Raw genomic sequence first — 21,099 nt, forward strand, 5'->3', positions numbered from 1 at the left:
CAAATGACGAATATGGGTTAAGAAATCTGTAATTAAATTTTAAAATCATGTACAGGGGTTAATAACGTACGTCAAGAAAAGGAGGTAGATTAGATTAAAATGTTTTCTTTTTTTTAATTACGTGTTCTAAAATGTGAGATTAATTTGAAAAGAAAGAAAAAGAGACGACAAAAATTATGATACCACTTTTAAAAAAATATTTTTATTGACAGAGCACAAAAATCGGGGTTTTATTCGAAACTAACTAGAAAACCAATTAACATTATTATTAATATTATTAAACAAGTCAAAATTACAATAGTTAATCAAACACGATAATGCCAGGAAGGGAAGGCGGGGGGGGGGGAAAGCACGCTACTAAAAACTGGCAGTGAGTCATGAAACATTGAAACATTTAAATTTTTTTTTTGCACAAAAAATTATGATTAATTATGAATTATTATTATTATCATTACGCGTTACAGAGTGATATTTTAAATGGGAATTTAAAGTACTTTTAAAATTGAAAACTTTATGACATATCAAACAGGGGAAATCTCCCCTCGTTCCGTTTTTAGAATTTTTTTCCGCCATCAAATGGGATTTCGTATTCAAATGATTTTTTAAAGAACGAGGATGTTTGTAATTTTTTTCACACAAATCGCAACTAATAATATCTTGACCGTTCGAATGCGAATTTGAATGTTTCGCTAATTCTTGTTTCGTCTCGAAATGTTTTTCGCAAATTAAACACTCGTAAGTTACGGGCATAGCGGGCAAGGGTGAAATTTTATCCAATTCGGTGAATTTGCGACGTTGGTGATCTAAGCTTCTCAAATGTTTGCGTAACGCTATGTGCTGCTTAAATTGAACGTTACAAGTATGGCAAGAAAACACATCCGATTTTTTTTTAGAATAATGAACTTTGATATGAACCGATAAATTGAATCTATTAGCGAAAGATTTCTCACACACGTGACAGTTAAATGTTTTTTTGCGTTCGTCAAAACTAAATCGTTCTCGGTCGCTAACCAGGCCGAAATTAAGGGCTTCGCCGTTCAAGGGGGTCACGACTGAATTAAAGATAGTTTCGTTCATGTCTATAATAGACTCTTTCGAAGCAGGTTGCGCTTCTAGTTTCTCTTTAATGTCCGAGAGTTTCGAGTCACGTGAATGACGCGAATTTTTTTTACCACCGTTACATTCGTAATCCACGTGATAATTTAGTTCTCTTTTTAAAACAAAGTTCGAAGCGCATTCTTTACACGAGAAACTAGAATCTTTCGTTTTCGAATGAGCTCGACTATGAGCCCGTAAAGCGAGGGCTGTTTTGAAACTTCTATCGCAACTTTGACATTGAAATTTGACCTCCGGCATTACGTGATTAGACCCGGACGATGTATCTCTCTAGCTACGTGTTTTTATCTTTCTCTACTAAACCTAAATTAATATAAATAACGTAGTATTATCGAAAAACTATGTTATATAATTTGGGGGGTGTTTTTGTGGTTGTGAACGTCACGGGAAACTTAAATTCACGCGCGCGTTAATGACCTAATGAAAATCCACCACCCCCTTCGTGGTGGTTGCCATCCATAGGGTAAGGGAGTGAAGGGATATTTTGTTGCGGTTGCGAAAGCATGGACATGGAATTCGAATCGTCGTCCATGGAATAACTATCTTCTTGACTACCATCATCCGCCAATGGTAGGTTAGTGACGTTTTCGTTTGGGTATGACGTCACGGTATTAGGTCCGACCATGGAACTAAGGTTTTGCTGCGGATGGTAACCTTGTTCCACCAATGGCAAAGCGGGTGCGCTTTCATTTGGGTAAGAAGCCTCGTCGTTAGACTCGTCCATCGAGTAACTATCTTCATCATCCTGATCATCCTCCCCATCTTCTTGATTATCCTCGGGATCTTCTTGATTTTCTTCAGTCATGGGTAAAGCGGGGACGTTTTCGTCATGGTACGACGTTACGTTAGTAAAGTTACCCTCGTCATGGCGTTCTTCTCGCTCCAGGGGTAGATCCGCAACGTTTTCTACAGGGTGTGAGGGCAACGAGTTGGGTTCTTGAATGGAAAAGCTACCATCTTCGTGGGGTTCACTTTCATCCAACTGCGGTGCTGTGGCGCTTTCGTTAGGGTTTGACGCCTCACTGTTAGGTTCGTTACCCTCAACATGGCTGCGATCTTCTACCAAAGGCTCGGCGGTAAAGTTTTCGTCATGGTTATTGGATACATCCATAGAAATGGTACCATCTTGTGGAGGCTGCTCTTGAAGATTATTAGGGTCTTCGGTTAAGGGCGCGTCAGTCGCATTTTCATTGGGGACTGGCGCCAAGGGATTGGACTCTTTATTGGCGACGAAAAACTCGTCATTTGATTCGTCAGAATTTGTAAAATATATAATGGTGTTTGGTTTGCGCTTTCTCAGAGTTCTTCTGGGAACGTCAGAGTCTCCGTTGTCAGACTTATCTTCCAGGTTTTCAGCTGCCGTTTCGGGGTTTATAGGTTCGGCTTCCGGATCCTCTACTTTAGGAGCATTCTCCTCTTTAGGAGCGTTGTTGAAATTGTCGTTTGAATTATCAGAGAGATTTAAATCGTGTTCGGACATTTCTTCGGATTCCGAAGAGAAAGAAGTTTCGTCAGTCTTCTTGCGTCTGATTACTCGTTTTTTCTTGGGAGCCTTCTTCCTGCGCTTCTTGCAAGTGTTCTTGTTAACGTGCGTACGGTATCCGCCGTAAGATTTGAATTTTCTGGCGCACTTTTTGCATTTAAATTGTTTCTTGTCCGAATGTGTCAGCTTGTGAGTTTTGTATTGCGCCTTGCTTCGGAATCCTTTTTGACAGACATCGCATTCGTAAGTTTTACCACTCGAATGAGACCTAGCGTGTCTCTTCAAGCTACTGCTTCGACTGAAGGCTTTGTTGCAAGTCTTGCAGTGTAGTTTCTTCGAATTGTGCTTACTTGTTTGGCCATCGTAGTTTTTCGATTTGCGAGCTCTTTCCTTGTAAGCGGTATTATCTGAGTCGGAAGAATCCGAATCGGTGCTACGATTGTTGAAGACTTCGAAATCCATGACTTCCTTGACCTTGCTAACTTCCTCCAATTTCTTTTTCACCTCCGGAGGTCTGTCTGTGTAGGACCTCATTTTAACGACGAAAAGTGGGGCGGAAGGGATGGCCTCCGGCATGATCTCTTTGTCGGGCGGGACCTCCGGGATAGGTAGGATAATTCCTTGAGCGAAATTTAGTTGAGGAATTACTTCGGTCGACGAATTGGCGGGATTATTAGGTTTAGTTTGAGTCGAATTCGAGTTGGCACTTTGATTTATACTCATAGTGATATTCTGCAGACTCTGGTTTCGTTTAGCGGGAGTGGCGGCGGCATTTTGAACTTGCGTTTGCCCTCGAGCCGCGACTTGCGGCGTTTTCAAGACGGGGTTTAGCGGGTTAGAATTAGTGGCGTTTTGATTTTGAATAACCGAACTCGCTTGGCTGGCTTGAAAATTTTGAATCTGGTTTTGCACCATCGCTAAGTTAGTTACGCTTTGATTCTGAATGGCACTAGCTTGGGTGGCCTGAAAACTTTGGATCTGATTTTGAACCCTGGCCAAGTTTTGCGCCATATTCATGATGGAGTTCAGTTGGGTGTAGGCGTTTTGGGGCATTCCCGCGCCCAAATTTTGATTGGATGTTCCCGGTGCCATGTTTTGAATGTTAGCCATAGCTACTGGTCGAACTGGTTGTTGACCAACAGCGGTGTAAGTGCGGCTCGAACCCGGTTCCTCGTTGAAACAGGATTGTTGACTCAAAGGTACCGGAACTGGTATCGAAGGATTAGGTGGCTCGATAAAGGGAATTTGTCCCCCTAGCATAGGGTTTGCCAATTGGTAAGGTTCGTTGATGCCGATGTTTTGAGAGTCGTTTCTCGTAATAACGGGGACCGAATTAGGATTAGAGTGTCCGGTGTTGGAGGAATTTTCAGAGATGCATTGGGGTTCTTCTATGTCCGATTGATCAGAGTCGTTTGGAGAGAGGTCATCGTCGGGATTAAGTTGACTTTCGTCATCGTCGGTAGAGTAATTGGGATGATTATACAGAATATGTTTCCTCAAGCGAGACTTAACGTTATACTTCTTGGGGCACATTTTACAAGAAAAAGACAAATTATTTTCGTGCATTTTCATATGATCTATAAAATGGTTTCTCTGAGTAAAACCCCTAGAGCACTGATCGCAATTAAAAGGTTTGTTATCGGAGTGACTGGATTGATGAATTCTAAGACTACGATTGGAGGTGAAAGATTTATCGCAATCTTGACATTGAAAATCTCGCGGTCTATCGGTCAAGTGCGTTTTCTCGTGGGCGCTTAAACTAGCCTTAGTCGAGAAGCCTCGATCGCAAGCCTTGCAAAGATAGGCTTTATCATCGTCACCCGCAGCCTGGTTATTAATGGGCCACTTCAAGGGACTCGATTTGTTAAAGGCTTTGTTACAAAACTCGCAAATAAAAGGTTTAAGGGCGGAGTGAATTAGCTCGTGTTTTCTAATATCCCCACTAAATTTGAAAAATTTTCCGCAAGATTCGCATTTAAAAGTTTGTAGAATTATCGTTTCTCCCTTTTCATCAACGTAAGTTCCATCAACAGAATGTTCGTTGAACAGATGAACTTTGAGTCCGCGTTGAGTGAAAAACGATTCCGAACACAAATGGCACTGAAATATTTTCTCTCCGGTATGTTTACGATAGTGGGCTACTAACTCCGGGTGTGTTTTGTACTTTTTGTCGCAGTTTTCAAAATCACACTCGAAAAGCTTTTCGTTAACCTCGGATTCGGCTTCGGTATTTTGAACGCGTCTTTTGGGGCATTCGTCGCCGCTTTTGCTAGTGTGTTTCTTAAATCCGTTATAAGATTTGAAGGTTGTGTTACATTTATCGCAGCTATATTTGTGACCAGGAAAATGAGAGTCCATGTGACGTTTATAGTAACCTTGGTCTCGAAATCCTTTGTTACAGATCTCGCAAGTGTGGGAAAAAGTACCGGTGTGTATTCTCTCGTGTCTTTTAAGATAGGGGGCGCGACTAAACGTTTGAGGGCAATAACTACAAGCGAATCTCTTCTCACTCTCGCTGTTACTCAAGTTATTCTCTATTTCCGGCGGTTTGGGAGTCGGGACATTGCTAGGTTGGATATTTTGAGGCTTAGGGGGTAGAACATTCTGGGGTTGTTGGATATTGTGAAGCTTCGGAGGTGGGACGTTTAAAGGTTGTATATTCTGAGGTCTAGCGGGCGGAATGTTTAAAGGTTGAATATTTTGAGGTCTAGCGGGTGGAACGTTTAAAGGTTGAATATTCTGTGGTCTAGAGGGCAATACGTTAGGGGGTAGAAGATTGCTAGCTTTATACGGATTAAGATTAAATCTCTTCTCGAAAGAACTATTATTAAAATTGCTTTCAACTTGAGGAGGTTTAGGTGGCAAAATGTTACTAGGCTTATAAGGGGCTAGATTATGATTAGGATTGGGCAAAAGTTGGACATAAGTGGGCATATTATTTTGTTGGTGAGCATGGTGCGGGTTGGGTATGGTATGCGCGATAGCCGGATTGTGAGAAAAATGGATCTGGGCATGGTTTTGGTTGTGGATATGGGCTTGTATGGGATTAGGTACGTGGGTATGCGCGTGAGCGTGAGTTAATGGTATCTGACCGTATTCGAACGATTTAAGTCCACCAATTAACGCGCTTTGATCGTTCGTGTCCCACATATTAAACATATACACAATTGATTAAGTTAATCGACTTCTTTGAAGTTCATTTTCCTAAGCCTCGGTCACTCCCAATATTACCGTCAGCATCATCCATCAGCTTTACAGCGAATATATTTCAGTTCAGTATTCGATCGCGCTAATTTGTCAAAGTTTCAAGTTCCATATATTACCGATTCCATTTTTCACTATTAAAAGTAAACTCCATATCGGCTATTTAATTATTTAAAGAATTAAACTTGGCTTCCGAGCTTGCGATCTGGGAAAAAATACTCCACACTCTCGAGATACGTATTGGGTTCGCCTAGTGGGAGCATCGTCAACTTTGTTTCAAAAATAGCGATCTGGCGCTCATTTTGAGTTTCAACCAACACTTTTTCCCGAAAAAATCAATAATTATAACAAATGTATGCCTATTTTCTAATAAGGGACTTTAAAAGAAAACATATGAATACAAAAATAATGACAACTTCAACTTTAATCACTTAAGCCTCGGCTTGATTAAAACGAAATCAAAATTACCGTTAAGCCTTGGCCTTTTAAGATAGTAAAGAGCAATCGTTACCTTTTCCTTTTTGTTCATCGAGCAATACTTCGACGCAAACTAATAACAGCACTTTTTAAGCTAAATCAAATACTAATTTAACATTCCTACGAGACTAATAAGTAATAAACTACACAAGGCAATTCCAACTTGATAATTAACGCTTCTTAGCCTTACCGGCAATGAACATTTAACTCAAATTTTATTTTTGTTTGAGTTTTTGGCCAATCAGAGAAGCCGACTGAGATACCATAGATATCTTAATAAAAATATTAACCACAGACAAGATAAAAAGATGAACATTACCAAGAAATATACAAATTATATTTTTTATTAATATATTAAAAACAAACAAAAATCATTTTTAATCAAATTTTTTTAAATGGGTTACAATTATGCATTTATTTATTCACTTTTTTTGCACAAAATTAAGTTCAAAACGTTGCGAGAATCTTAAAGAAAGTGAGTTAATCATAGTCATCAATTTCTTTTAAAAATTTGGGTTTAGAAGCTCGCGAAGGTCTTGACACGATAGAAACTGATTTCTTTACAGTTTTAGTTTGTTTCTTTGTGTTAACCTTTTGCTTCTTTTTATCTTGTGGCTCAAATTCCGAGTCACTGTCACTAGTACTAAAATCATCGGATTCTGAATTGTTTTTTCTCTTGGCTGGGGACTTTTTCTTCTTAGTTTGATCATTACTTCCATTCATTTCCTGTTCTGAATCTGAAGTCCCACTGGAACTCTGAGTATCCTCATGGGAATCGTAAACCTTGGTGTCACCTTGACGTTTGTTCCGTTTTTGTTTTCTTTTACAAACTCCTCCATTTTTCTCCATTTCTTTAAGGTGTAATTTAAGATATTTCTCCGTCACAAACTTCTTTGGACACATCGGGCATTCCATTCGATTATCCTCGTGCGTGTACATGTGCTTTGTCAACTCCCTTCGTCCCTCAAACGTTTCACCGCATATCGTACACTTTCTAGATTTACTACAAATGTTTTCCCGGTGCTCTTCTAGTAATTTCTCGGAACTAAAAGGTCTTTTACATTTGTCGCAAGAAAAAGGCCGAAGTTCCAAATGTTTATAACGTTTATGGTGGCTGAAACTGTGATAAGTTTTAAATTTCATATCGCAAACTTTGCAAGAATATAAATATTCGTCTTTATGGGTTTCCAAATGCCGGTCGAGCGTAATTTTTCTGGCAAAGGCCGCGTCGCACAAATTACACTTGAAATTCTTTCCTTTATGAAAATCTCTGATGTGATTTTGCAGAGCTTTGTAATCCTTTGGTTTCTTGTCGCAAAATTTACAATTATACGTGCCATCGCTCTTCCTCACGCTTTCGACCTTTTCCAATTCGGCTATCAAATCCTTGGCCTCGTCACGATGTTTTCGTTTGTAATGCGAAAGTAGAAACCTCGTTTTCTCGTAGTACATTGGACAAAATTTGCAAAGGTGAACCTTGGACCTTGCCTCTTCTAATTCTTTGGCAGTGAGAGGTGGAATTTCGTCGCTATCCTCATCTTCATCCAAGAGATGAAGTAAAGACGGTTCGACCAGTGTTTCCATTCTCGTTTCCGGAATATCTGGCGCGATTGTATCTTCGATTACTTGCTTCTTCCTCTTGATAAACTGAACGTAATTATTTTGAAATTCTTTCTCTTTCTCTGTGACGGCGTCATTTTTGTTAGATTTTAGTTCAGATCGAGTTGGTTTCGAGGGTACCGTCTTCTCATTTGGATTATCGCAACTGCTTTCCGAATCGTAATTAATTTCGAAGCCAGTATCATTAACATTTCCGGTTGAATCATCTCCATCAGAGTCTTCATTCGCAACTGGAATCCGTTTATCTCCAATGAGCGTTAAAGTACTAGTACTTGAAGCGAGAGCCGCGCCTTCGTAATTGGTTCCGGGTATCAAATGGTTTTGCGCCGTGACAAAATTGCTATAACTCGGTGGATGTCCGAGATGAGATGTTGATGGAATGCTGGAATTCAAATATGGCTGATGAAGTCCCGATGGTCCCAAGTTCATCATCAAACCTGGATCTTGATGATGGTTTACGGGCTGATTTTGGAAGCTAGACATTACGGGATGGTAATTTTGTCCGAAATTCTGATTAAAAGGATCAGCCAAATTCGTCGTTGTCGTCGAAGCTGGAACATTTTTATTCTTGACGGGAGATACGAAAATATTGTCCCAGTCGGAAAATGGAATCTCTTTCGCACCACCCTGAGGAAACTCTAACGATGAAGTTGGGAATACTTGGTTCTGATTGGTTGCCGTCAATTGGTTATCGAAAGACGACAAGTAGTTCTGATAGAGTTGGTGATTGTACGGGATATTTTGATTGTTAATTGTTAACGATATATTGTTGTTTGGGACGACAGTGCTATGTACGATATTTTGAAGCAAATCTTCGCCACTAGTTACTGGTACTCGCGACTGTTTTTCGGGCCTTTCTGGTGCAATTTGAATAACTGAAGTATTACTAGCGTTTATTGGCAGACTTTGAATTGTTGGTTGAGTAAAATTCCCAAGAATCTGCTGGTCCTGAGGTGGTTTATTTGTATTGCTGACTTTCTCGGCGCGGTTTGAAGAATCACAGACGGAAACATTGTCCTCCGTCGTACCGTCGTGTTCTTTGTTATTGAAATTTTCTTCTTGCGGTTTTGTCTTCCTTGGTCTTCTTCTTCTTCTCGTAATAATTTCAGTTTCCTTCGCTTTTTGTTCAGCCTTGCTAACATCTTCCATAACCGCTTTGACGAAAGAGTCAATGTCAGTAACGTCAGTAGTGGCACGTACCGTCGTTACCTCAGTTTCGTCTCTGGGATAAATATTGTAGTAATCCGGGTGCCATTTTGCAATATGATTGTCCAAATGATAACTTTTGCCCCAACCAAGACTGCAGACTTTACACGTATATTTTTTCAATGTAACGAAGCTATTTTTTAATTGTTCCGTAGTGTATTCGTCCAGTAGCGTTAGATCTGCCTTCTCCTCATCTGTACCATTTATTTCGACATGACTTTTACTAGCTTTTACGTTAACTTTGGGATTACTTAGAGTTAAGTCGTCAATTTCCTCGGAATTTTCTGATGGCGTGATGCCGCGATTTACAGATGTTTGGTCATCGTCGCTTATGGAATCATTACTTTCACTTTCAGACGCTGTCTTCTCAACTTCCTGTTCGTATTCTAGCGAAACTTCATTTGCCACTGATCCTCGTTCCTTCATTTTCCTTTCCTCATCAATTTCTTGTAACATTTTACTGAAATCTGATAAATCTCCAATGGCTATATAGGGTTTTAGTTCCTCTCTGTGATATTCAAACATTCCTTTGGGTATTTGGACATCCTTATGTTTACTATTAAAGTGTTTTAAAATCCCTGACTGGCTTTTGTATGGCAACTTGCACATTCTGCAGATGAAAATGGTACAAGACGTAAACGCAACAAATTTAGGATTAGTCTTGAGTTCGTGGCTTGTGGAAGCGTTATCTCTTGAGGTTGTCTTCTCAACTTCCGGTACAACTTCTTGCGAAACGTCTTTAGTAACGTGTCCACGTTCATTTACTCTCCGTTCCTTGTCGATTTCGTATAAAATTTTATTCAAATCTGACATTTTTCCAACGGCTAAATAAGTTTTCAGATTCTCTCTGTAACTTTCAACCGTTCCTATAGGTATTTTGACATCTTTATGTTTATTTTCAAAGTGTGTTAAAATTCCTGATTGGCTCTTGTATGGTAACTTGCATATTTTGCAGACGAAAAGGTCAAGAGACGAAAAAGAAACAGGGAGTCTGTCTCCGCGTTGAATTTTTTCAAGGGGATGTAATTTTCTGTAGTGTTTCTTAACATTTTCCCATGAACTTAATAGTTTAGCGCATACATTGCATCGGTAATAGTTAGGAACTGGTCCGTCGAGGTCATTGAAGTCACTTTCGGAAGGAGATTCATCATCAGAATTCGACAGTTCGTCCTGACTGTCAAAATCTTCCAATAATACATCCGATGTTAATGAAATGATGGAATTGTGATCATCATGCTCATCCTCATCCAATTCACTCTCATCTTCCTCAAAATCGTCCGCGTCTTCATTTTCCATAGACTTATCTTCATTCGTAATTTCCTCTTGAGGGGAAGTTCTCCCATCGGTTCCGGAATTCCCTTCGTTTGCAATAATAGTATGAAAGTCTCTAACGTGTCTATCGAAACCTTTTCTGGAAATGTAAAAAATGCGGCAAACTTTGCAGAAAAAAGGCAACTTCTTAAAAACGGAATTATCTTTCTCGGCCAAGAATTGGTCAGAGACGCCATATTTATAATTCTCGTCTTTCTTATTAAGCGCAGTTATCGTGTTATCATCTAAGTTGACCCGGGGAAGTTTGTGAACTGAGATCAAATGTTGATGGCAATTATCCAGGGTCTCGAAGACGAAATGGCAATCTTTACAGATGAATTCTTGGACAACGGGGCTTAACGTTACTTCTTTGGTAGTAGTGGTTACTTTAGCCCTTTTCGAAGGAGTTGGAAGGATTTTATCAACATTCATTTCGCACTTACTACAGTGCTTCAATAGACCATGGAAAGAGACGTATCGTTTGGAACAAAAGTCACACACGTAAGGTTTGAGTTTGTTTGGCAAATCTTGTCTATGTCCGTATCTACGATGAAATAAGTACTTGTCATGATCATTGAATCCCCAGTAACACAATTTGCACACGAATTTGTATTTATCGATGTGTTTTTCGTCCAAATGTTCCTGATGTTTTTCTTCGGTGAGAAAAAGTACCCTGCATTGCCGACAGTAAAGGGGATTCGTTCTCAAATGGTTCACTTCCATATGAGTAAGAAAATTGCATTTTAAGGCAAATCCTTTGCCGCAATGAGGACAAACGTGACGCTTTAAATTAACGTGAGTTTGAACGTGGGTTAAGTAGTTTTTCGCTTTTGTTCCAGCGAAACGTTTACCGCAATAAGGGCATACTTTATCTTCTTTAAAAGGGTGCGTGGTTTTCGTATGATCATTTAAGGCATCTTGCGTTTTAAATTTAAAATGACACACGTCACATTCCGGTAAAGTTAAGGGAGGAACTTGGCTTAAATCTACGTCTTCGTGAGTCGAAGCGAGATGCGAATTGAGTTCGTCTTTTGAAGAAAACTGGCTTTTACAAACGGGACATTGCCGACTTAATTCTTCTTGGTAATGAACAGTCATATGGTTGTTGAAAAAAGTGGCGCCTTTATAAACTTCGCTACAAACTTCGCAGAGAAATTGACGCCTACATGTGTTTTCCCGTTTCAGTTTCTTTAATCTTACGATCTTATTAACTAATTCCGCGGGTGGTTGCTGGTTATGCGTCTCCTTCAAATGGACCAAGAGTTTTTCGGGAGACCCGCAATCGGTTGAACATATTTTACAAGTATTATCAGAGTGATCTCTATCAATGTGAGCTCTCAAACTTTGACTCTGTCTATAACCAGCTCCGCAGGTTTCGCACAAATATTCTTTCTCGCTTAAATTGAAACGTCTGGTCAAGTCGCATTTTCTCAGCCCGGTCGAAGGTCCCCGGTTTCTAGAACCGGCGGGACGACCTCTCTTCCCTCGATTACCAGGCATTCTCTTAGCGCCAGAGGGATGAGGTGGGCGTACTTTACTGGGTTTTTTACCCGATTTACACTGATGTTGCTCGTAATCCTCCCAATTAATAAATTGTTTATCGCAATTTTCGCAATCGTACTTGCTACGTCTTGTTAGAACTTTATGCCTTTTTAAATGCCTCTTTAACAATTTTAAGATGTGAAACTTTTTATCGCATTGAATGCAACTGAATCTCGGTTCGAAATGAAAAAATCTGTGAATGCTAACAGCCGCGATTGTAGCGAAGGACTTATCACAAATATCGCAATGATGCCTTCCATTTATTATCTTAAAATTTCTCTTAATGATTTTGATATCTTTACGGTGAAAATCTCTAAGATGACATTCTAAACTCTTTCGTTTGATGAAATCTTTGTCGCAACCCGTTTCGGGACATATAAAAGGTCTCTCGACATTATGGTAAACTCGCAAATGTTCGCTATACGCGTAGAGAAACGGGCTTTTTTCGTTGCAGTATTGACAAATATACTCTTTTGGAATATATCCGTAATCCGCATCAGGTACCGTTTCATTCGCTTCATCAACTTCCCCTTCATTTACATTGTTAGAATTGTCATTTACGGGTTTTTCAATTTCTTTAGACGGTACCTCCGCGATAGGTTGAACCAAAACTGGTAGGTTAGGCATTTGGGCCGGAGGAAAATTTGAGGTTTGCCCATTCTGTAATCATTCCAAATAGCTTTAGAAAATATCTAAAGAAAATCGGTGCCAGTAGCTGTAAGCCAGTCTTGGAAATTAGCAGATTAATTAAGAATGAGGGAACTTTATTCCCGAATTACTAATTTAAAATAAATCCTATTTCCAAGACTACTGTAACCTATAACAGGGAGCTCAGCCCAAAAATTTAAATTCCTTATAGGAAATATAGGAATTTTTTTAGGGATTATAGGATTTTTTAGGAGAAACATATAGGACTACAAAATAAAAATAATCATATATAGTACCAAGAAGCGATATCTAGTTTACTAGGGAGAAGGTAAAATTCGCCACATTTCTAGCTTTATCTCCAGTCCAAACGTATAGTAGGTCCGGAGTTAATCCCCGCCACTGAATTACAACCAGTATCTCATTGGTTCTTGAAAACACACGTCAGTGAGGCGACGCGAATGACGAAAATTACGCCCTTTTCGTTCTAAGGAGAGGCGAAATAGCCCGGCCTCCTTTTACCTCCCCCCTTGTATTTTGAAAGGGGGACTGGACTATGGCGCGCGAATACTTAGGGATGTTATACCTTCTTCCTAATAAACTAGATATAACTTCTTGATAGTACTACTTTGGTTTAAACTATGTAAAAAAAATCTCAAAAAATAATAACAAATTGCATTTTATTTTGAAAAGAGGAACTTAGTTAAAATATAATATATTATATAAAAAATCCTCAATGGGCATGGATGGGTTTCCTACAAATATCACATATTCGGATCGGGAATGGATGGAAAAAACCAATAAGGAATAGAAGTGGTTAAATTGATATATTACTTTGGAAATGGTTGGTAAATATATAGAACCTATTTTCCATGGAAGATCCTAAAATTCCAAAAAGATTTACGAAGGGTTCTACCATAGAGTAATGGCAACTCTCTGCCTTTTATTGTACTAGACTCTTTATGGCAATATAATATAGGTACTAGACAGTTTTGTGGACCATACCTATTACCATAAGTTGATAAGTTATGTTGCATAAGTTTGTCACTGGTTGCCGAGAGCTTGTCATGAAGTGACGTATGTGAAACGTCATAGATTCTCTAAAGCGACGCCTGGTGAGGCGCTGTCATAGGCTTAGTACAGACTAAATAGGAAGATGGACTGCAAAACCGAGTGTAGTCAATTCTCCCGTCGTTCTCCAACAAGCTCTGAGTAACTCTCTAGCAGTACGATAGCTAGTGTCATACTTAGGGAAAATATCTTATAAACTTATGCTATTACTTTAGAACACGAGATTGAGATTCACGGCTATTATAGCTGTCAATCAGTCTATTGTAAGTTTCCGCGCGAAATTCTAGGAAAATATATTTTGGGGAGTGACTCATGGTCATGCTATTTGGCGACCGCGAGCAACTAGGAGTCGCTCAGGCCAGGCCCAGGCAGGTTTTTCTACAGTTGTTGAGTCCCCTTATTTTTACTACAATCCCCTATGAACAACAGGTATTGCAGTGGTAATTTTGGGTCAAACCAAGACACTCAAAGGTTACATTCTTTCGAACACAGCGCCTCAACTGCCCTCCAGTTTCCAGAAATTTCCTAGAATCTTGTAATCCTTTTCTAACTACGTTGTTCATATATAATTTCGGTAGTGGTATGGATATGGTTTAATTTTATTGTTGATGTCGGTAATAGTTGGAAATGAAAGAACGTTTCTTAATTTGGGAATGGTTGGTATTTGGAAACCACGGATGGGGAAGTTGATGGGTGGAATTGGTAAACAAAAATATAAACAAAAGTGGTATGGAAATGGTAAAGTTTGAAATTGAAATGCAGCTCTAGTGTCTAGTCAAATTAAACAGCTAAATTTTAATAAATTTGATGTTTAACTATACAAAAACGTCGATTAAGTCAAAATATAAGATGTTATAGGATCAATCATTAAATTATAGGATAATTTAGGACAGGTTCAAAAAATATAATATTTTATAGTAATGACAGGACCGCTGGGCTCCCTGCTATAAGCGTTGCTTATTAGCATTATGGCATATACTTACATTGCCAAGGCCCGAAATTGCAGACCAAACTGGATTTGTCGCTATAAGTTGCTCTTGAAGTTGATAGCGATAATTTTCAATATTAGCGGGAGTCCCCTCTAAATTCCCTAATCTAAATCTATCCATTTTAAGGTACTTCAATAATTAATACTAATCGCACCTTAATTTTATGTCTGTTTTGACATATTAAGCTTAAAATTGAACATCACGATCTTCCATTTTGGAAATGATGACCCTCGACCTCCTCGTCCCCGAACCCCAATCCGTAAATACCGAAATTTCTTATTATTTCAGCGTTTTCTCGAATCAATACTAACAAAACACGCTAGATTAGACTCCAATGCGTACATACCTTTGTCGTTCCTTGATTTTCACCCGAAATTTTGTCGATTTTCTACCGTGTAAAAAGGTTATTATGGATGACTTTCCACCCCCTCGTTTATAAGCAGACGACGTGTAGAGGGAAATTTAAAAATCCCAAATCAGCTGTTTTTGATCCAAATTTTTTAAAGGCTCTGAAAATACAAAATTAAGGTCGAAAACATGAAAATACGAACCCAAAACTGCACTTTATTTAATACAAATAATAAAAGTCCTTTATAAATAAATATTGAGGTATACAATGGTATAAAAAAAAATCAACATTTGGTTTTGGAAGTACCTTCGGAATTCAAAAAGAAAACAAGATTCACACGCGGTACTAGGCTACCGATGTACAACTAAATGTCCATCTTCAATCATTTAATACTGTTAGATATTTTTTGGTCTATTAGGCCTACTAATCATTTGCATCAGTATCCTCTTCTGAACCACTACCTGAAGTTTCTGACTCTGTCAATTTCCGTTTCTTGTCAGGTATTTCTTCTTCGGAAGAAATATCAGAGTCATCCTCATTACTATCATCTTTATGCGTCTCATCACCATCATTCTTAGAGCATCTCCCCTTATCCAAGTGTCTTTTCAAATTCCTGACGTGCGTAAATTTTCTCCAACAACCCTTACATTTAATCCTGTTATCCTCGTGTTTATAGCTATGAAATAATAAAGACGAGCTTGTTTTGAAGGTGGCCTCGCATTTGGAGCAACTATAGCATTTCTTGCAAAGATGTTGGGTGTGTTCGCGTAATCCTTTCTCGGATTTGAAACCTTGTTCGCAATTGGGACAAGGAAATGGTTGTTTATCTTTATGTTTGCGTTGCATGTGTCCATTCAAACTACTTTGAGATTTTAAATAAGTTAAACAAATGGCGCATTGAAACTCCCGTTCATCCTTGTGGCTTTGAATATGAGATAAAAGGACGTATTTTCTAGTGAACGTTTGATCGCAAAGGTGGCAAGCGAACTTGCGTTCGAAGTGAACAAATTTCTTGTGTTTTCTTAAGCCAGCCTTGTCAACGTAATCCTTTTGGCAAATATCGCAAATGACTCGATTCCCAGATGTTCCCCCGACATTTTCTTTTATTTTGAGTTCTAGCTCATTGATGTACTCCTCGCAATCAGGATGATTTGACACGTAATGCGCCAGTAATCTCTTGGCTACCATGTAATACATGGGACAGACTTTGCAGAAAAATGTCTTCTTGCGCATCTCTTCCAGTTCCGGAGATGTCAGAGGAATAGAGTTGTCTTTTTGTTGGTCGTTAGGGATCTTCGGTACTGGTTCATCAACTTCATTACAGTTTTCTTCGATACTTTCACTAATCCATTTATCACTACACTTGACGTCCGTTTTTCTCTCGAAATGTTTTTCAAACTGTCGAGAAGTGTTACTCTCCGTTGAGGTAGTCTGCGATTCACTTGCCGCATCATTATTAGATGAAAAATCGGCAACTTCTTCTAAATCTCTGATGGTATTGCGTCTAGGAACTGATTTCCCTCCTATCGTTGGAGGTACTTGATAATTGGCAACGTTAGCTAGAGGTATCAAATGATGTTGCAGGATACTATTAGAGTAATTTTGCGATGGTATATGAGACGTTGATGGCATAATAGGATTCAAATAGGGCTGATGAAGAGTTGTCCTGGTCGAACAAGGATCTTGAGGATTGTTATAAGTCTGATTCTGGAAATTAACCATTCCCGATGGATAATTCTGTTCCTCGTGATTTTGAAAATTGTTATTGATATTCTGAAAATGTCCGCTCTGATGATTTTTAACAGGCGCTGCTGATAAGACGCTATCCCAATCTGGGAGCGCAAACTCCTTATTCTGATTCTCCCTGAATGTCGCAGTTGATGAGAATATTTGGTTGTGACTAGTCGCTGCTGGGAACTGATTAAAAGACGACAAATAATTCTGATAAAGCTGGTGGCTATTATAGGACGGGTTTTGTACACTCATACTTGACGTTGGTGCCGACAAATTATCGTAGTTTTGCTGCGAAACATTGTAGAATTGTCCTCCAATGGGTTGGTCCGGAAGTTGAGGTACTTGAGAAGGTTGCTGAGACGGTACTTGACTCGATTCCGAAGTAACATTTAATTCATTAGTATCACTCAAATGGTTTCCAACTTCGTTATCAATGTTCGATTCCTCGGTGGAGTACTCCATGGGCAAGTCATCAGTTACACTTTCATTTGTTGAACTGCGGCGACGTTTATCGCAAAGTTTGGGTTTCAGTTCCTTCGCTTCCCTGGGAGTTCGTTTAGGTTTGGCTGGAGTTGAAGTTGACACGAGGTCTTGAAAAATTTCATTCTTTTTGGACATCATCCTAATGGCTTCTTCCGTTACGATCTTCAAATAGACGGGGTCTGGTTCCACTCTCGGATAAATGTCGTAATAATCGGGGTGTTTCCGGGCAATATGGTTTTCAAAGTGTTTATAAATGTCCCAACCGATTTTGCATAATTGGCAAACGTATTTTTTATCGAGAACTACAATTTCAACAGCGGGTTGGGAAGCGACTTCACCTATTTCGTTTGGTACATCAGTAAATTGCCTTCTTTCGGAAACATTATCAGACGTTGATGGCGTATTTCTCGCGTCCTTTTCTTTTAAATCGTTTGAATTTGAGGAAACTTGGCGAAATTCATCCAAGACATTTGTGTCATTCGATTCGTTTAAAGACTTCTTCAGTTTGGAAAAGCTCCCGATAAAAATGTAACTTTTGGGATCTTTAACATCCTTATGAACGGCGTAAAAGTGCAATAAGATTCCTTGCCTAGTAGTATACGGTACCTTGCACATTTTGCAGAGATAAAGATTCTTGATTGGAGGTTTGTAGTCCCTGACACTCCTTAGTAGAGGTTTTTTCGCAGAGTGGTGCTTATTCATGTGTTGTTGTAAGTACGAATATTTGTAAAAATACTGAAAACAGTATTTACAGTTATGATGATGCGCGGTTAGTCTCTTATTATTTGACGTCTTGCACTCTTCAGCAATAGAATGCCTCTTTGAACAGTGTTTTTTCAAATTATTCTCGCATCGGAAAAGTTTCTGGCACATTTTACATTGCCAAAAATCAGGAATTGGTTCGATAGTTTCGGATTGAGAGTTAATTGATTTAGAACTAGTTATTTCTTGAAATTCGTCACCGTCATCGGATGAGATATCCGAGCATAGCGAGAAAATGTCCTCTTCATTTTCAATTAATTTGGGTTTTGTCTTACGTCTTTTCGACGAAATTTTACATTTACGACCATTTTTATTGCCAGACGTAACTCTAAGGATATTAGGCCTACAATTTACAACTCCATCCGTAAATAACCGATCCTTATATTTGGGATGAAACCATTGCAAGTGTCGATCGAAACCTGGTACAGTTGAGAAGAATACTCGACAAATTTTGCAGAAAAGCGGTGCCTTTTTAAATATGGAATTTGATTCGTTCGACATAAAAGTATCCAGTTTATTATACTCGTTAGTACTATCGACTTTATTAAGCCCAACCATGGTGAAATTCTTAAACATAACCGGGTTGATTATCTTATGTTCATATTTAAAATGTTTCAAACAATCGGCGTGATTTTCAAACACAAAGAAACAAATACTGCAAATAAATTCTTCTAAAACCGGTATTTCTTCGGCATCCTTCGGTAACTCAAACTTTTTCCCCCAAGAAGATTTCTTCGCGTCGCTATATTTACATTTGTTAAAATGCCTCTTCAGTGATGGCATCGTTAGGTATTGTTTCTCGCAGAATTTGCATTTAAACGGTTTTGGTCTGTCCACGCTATAGGCTATTTTCCCCAAATTCTTCGATGAATTTTGACGATGTGCTTTGGAAAAATGAGCGTCAACTCGTGCCTTCACATTAGCACCCCAATAACACACGCTACAAGTGAACTTAAACTTCGTAATGTGTTCTTTATCAACGTGTTCCCGAAACTTTTCATTGGTGGCGAATAAAATTTTACATTGCCAGCAATAAAGGGGATTTTTCTTTAAGTGTTTATTTTGAATGTGCAATTTTAATCCTATAATATTGATGAAACTTTCCTGGCATTGATTGCAACCGTAAGGCTTTTCCCCAGTATGTGTTCGAATATGTTCGGTAAAAACCAGCGTCAGTTTCTTGCTAAAATCTTTATCGCAATAAGGGCAAATTTTAGAAGCGCGTTCGTGAATTTCCTTAATATGTTTTTCCAGCAATTCTTCCGTTCTGAAAGTGCTGTTGCATATTTTACATTTTGGTAAAGTTAGCGGTTCAATTTGGGCAAAATCTACATCTTTATGGACGTCTTCTCGGTGTTTATTCAACTCGTCTTTGGACGTAAATTGCGTTAAACAAACGGGACATTTAGAAGCTAATCGCGCTAACAAATGAGATCGAGTATGTCGATTGAATTTCCTTCTCTCATTAAAAACCCGGCAACAAAAATCGCATAGAAATTCACCGTACCTATTGTTGGATACTTTGGCAATTTTTTGAACTAATTCAGTAGGGGCATCTTCATTATGAGTTGACATTAAATGATACAATAATTCTTCGGGTTTTGTAAAATTTTCCGTACAATATTTACAAGGATTATCACTATGAGCTTTAACAATGTGTTTTTTCAAGTTCAGTTCAGAGTTAAAATTAGACCCACATAGTTCGCATAAAACATCTTTATCCGTTATTTCCCGTTGAAGTATAGGCCTCCTTTTTTTATTCGTAATTCTATATGATTTAGGCTTAACTTTCCCACATTCGTGAGCTAAAATATCTCGTTTCAAATGGAAAACAACTTTACATTTTACACATGGATATTTTAAACGTTTGTACTTTTTACGTTTTTCCCCGACATTATGAACGTTTAAATGTCTCTGTAACTGACGATTATAATAGGATTTATAGTCGCAATAAACGCAAGAGAATCTGGGTTCGAAATGGGTAAATCTATGAGACATCATGGAGCTACGATCATTATAAGTTTTGTCACATAAGTCACACTTCCATTTACCATTCACTCGAATATACTTTCTTTTCACAATGTTTATTTTGTGACCGTGATAGTCTCTAAGATGACAGTCTAAACTCTTTCGTTTGAGATAAGCTAAGCTACAACCCGCTTCTAGACATATGTAAGGCTTCTCAACTTTGTGATAGGCTCTTAAATGTTCATACAAAGCCGTTCTAAATGAAAATTTTTGGTCACACTGATCACAACTGAATTCCTCTCCAGTTGCGATGAAACCAGCATCGGGAACTGGCTCAGAGTTTTGCGTCATCTCCGCGGTATTAGCAGCAATGTTGCTTTTCCTACTTTTACCTTTTTTTGATGGTTTAATATTACTGGGATCAATTTGGGCAGAATTTGGCCTTTCAGGAGGAAGGAAAGAGTGACTTGGTACCCCAATATCGTTCACAGGTTGTGACATATTCTATTAATCACCAATTTCATACGTAACCATTAGAAAACCGATTTGAATTTCGTGGAAATCCCAAACTTACATGGCCAAGGCTTAGAGAAGAGGACGATACAAATTGAGATTGGTAGTTTGAAATACCGACAAAATAGGGATTTTGAAAAGCGCCTACTCTAGTGAGGTCCCCCATTTTATTATTCATTCGATTTAATATAACAATTCTTATGACTTATCCATTTTTAAGCAAATGTTAGGAATATTTTAGAGCCGAGAGAAGCCATTTTTAAATAGAAGTAAACATGCACATGGGCCATGTTTGACAGTTCGATAGCCTGCAGGCTGCTACCGCTATTGGTCTATTCGTCTGTCCCATCTTTGGCCTACTTTCTTAAATACCTAACTTAAACACTACACTACTAAAACGTAATCAGACCTACCTTATGAAATATTCGCCGTAACATCCAGTTCATGTCCGTTCTTTATCGCGACATGCCTTTTCCACATGGGTCAGCCCTTGGAGTTAACTGTATGATGAGGAGGATTAGGGTTAAGATTACATAAGCAGACGACGTATATTAGCAAGGGGTGAAGGGAAGGATGGGAGGCTTTGGGAGCTCGGGAAATTCAAACTCAGCTGTGGCAACGAGCCA

At 38.8% G+C, this 21,099-nt stretch overlaps 4 protein-coding genes across 6 annotated transcripts in view; 1 reads left to right on the plus strand and 3 right to left on the minus strand.

Moving 5' to 3' along the window:
* Positions 1 to 21,099, plus strand: part of LOC149676651 (uncharacterized) — a 53,881-nt gene that overhangs the window by 1,343 nt on the left and 31,439 nt on the right. The window lies entirely within an intron of this gene.
* LOC149676652 (uncharacterized) lies at positions 175 to 21,033 on the minus strand. 2 transcript variants are annotated; one of them, XM_089837711.1, is made up of 3 exons: positions 20,887 to 21,033; positions 15,011 to 15,173; positions 175 to 6,053 (listed from the first exon to the last, which is right to left on the minus strand). In XM_089837711.1, the coding sequence occupies exon 3, from the start codon at positions 5,756 to 5,758 to the stop codon at positions 1,526 to 1,528; it is 4,233 nt and encodes a 1,410-aa protein (XP_089693837.1). In that variant the 5' UTR covers positions 5,759 to 6,053; positions 15,011 to 15,173; positions 20,887 to 21,033; the 3' UTR covers positions 175 to 1,525. The 2 variants fall into 2 exon arrangements, with proteins under 2 accessions (XP_089693837.1, XP_089693836.1); XM_089837710.1 differs by having other exon boundaries at positions 175 to 6,122.
* LOC149676653 (uncharacterized) lies at positions 6,609 to 14,995 on the minus strand. Of its 2 annotated transcripts, none has more exons than XM_089837703.1 (2): positions 14,659 to 14,995; positions 6,609 to 12,619 (listed from the first exon to the last, which is right to left on the minus strand). In XM_089837703.1, exons 1-2 carry the CDS (start codon positions 14,782 to 14,784, stop codon positions 6,761 to 6,763), a joined length of 5,985 nt encoding a protein of 1,994 aa, XP_089693829.1. In that variant the 5' UTR covers positions 14,785 to 14,995; the 3' UTR covers positions 6,609 to 6,760. The 2 variants fall into 2 exon arrangements, with proteins under 2 accessions (XP_089693829.1, XP_089693830.1); XM_089837704.1 differs by having other exon boundaries at positions 13,439 to 14,995.
* Positions 15,209 to 20,822, minus strand: LOC149676654 (uncharacterized). Its single transcript, XM_089837708.1, has 2 exons — positions 20,535 to 20,822; positions 15,209 to 20,464 (listed from the first exon to the last, which is right to left on the minus strand). Exons 1-2 carry the CDS (start codon positions 20,649 to 20,651, stop codon positions 15,437 to 15,439), a joined length of 5,145 nt encoding a protein of 1,714 aa, XP_089693834.1. The 5' UTR covers positions 20,652 to 20,822; the 3' UTR covers positions 15,209 to 15,436.

Source organism: Phalangium opilio, unplaced genomic scaffold, assembly GCF_054372755.1.
Source record: "Phalangium opilio isolate 3A_F unplaced genomic scaffold, DU_Popi_V2 ptg000045l_1, whole genome shotgun sequence".
NCBI lineage: Eukaryota > Metazoa > Arthropoda > Arachnida > Opiliones > Phalangiidae > Phalangium > Phalangium opilio.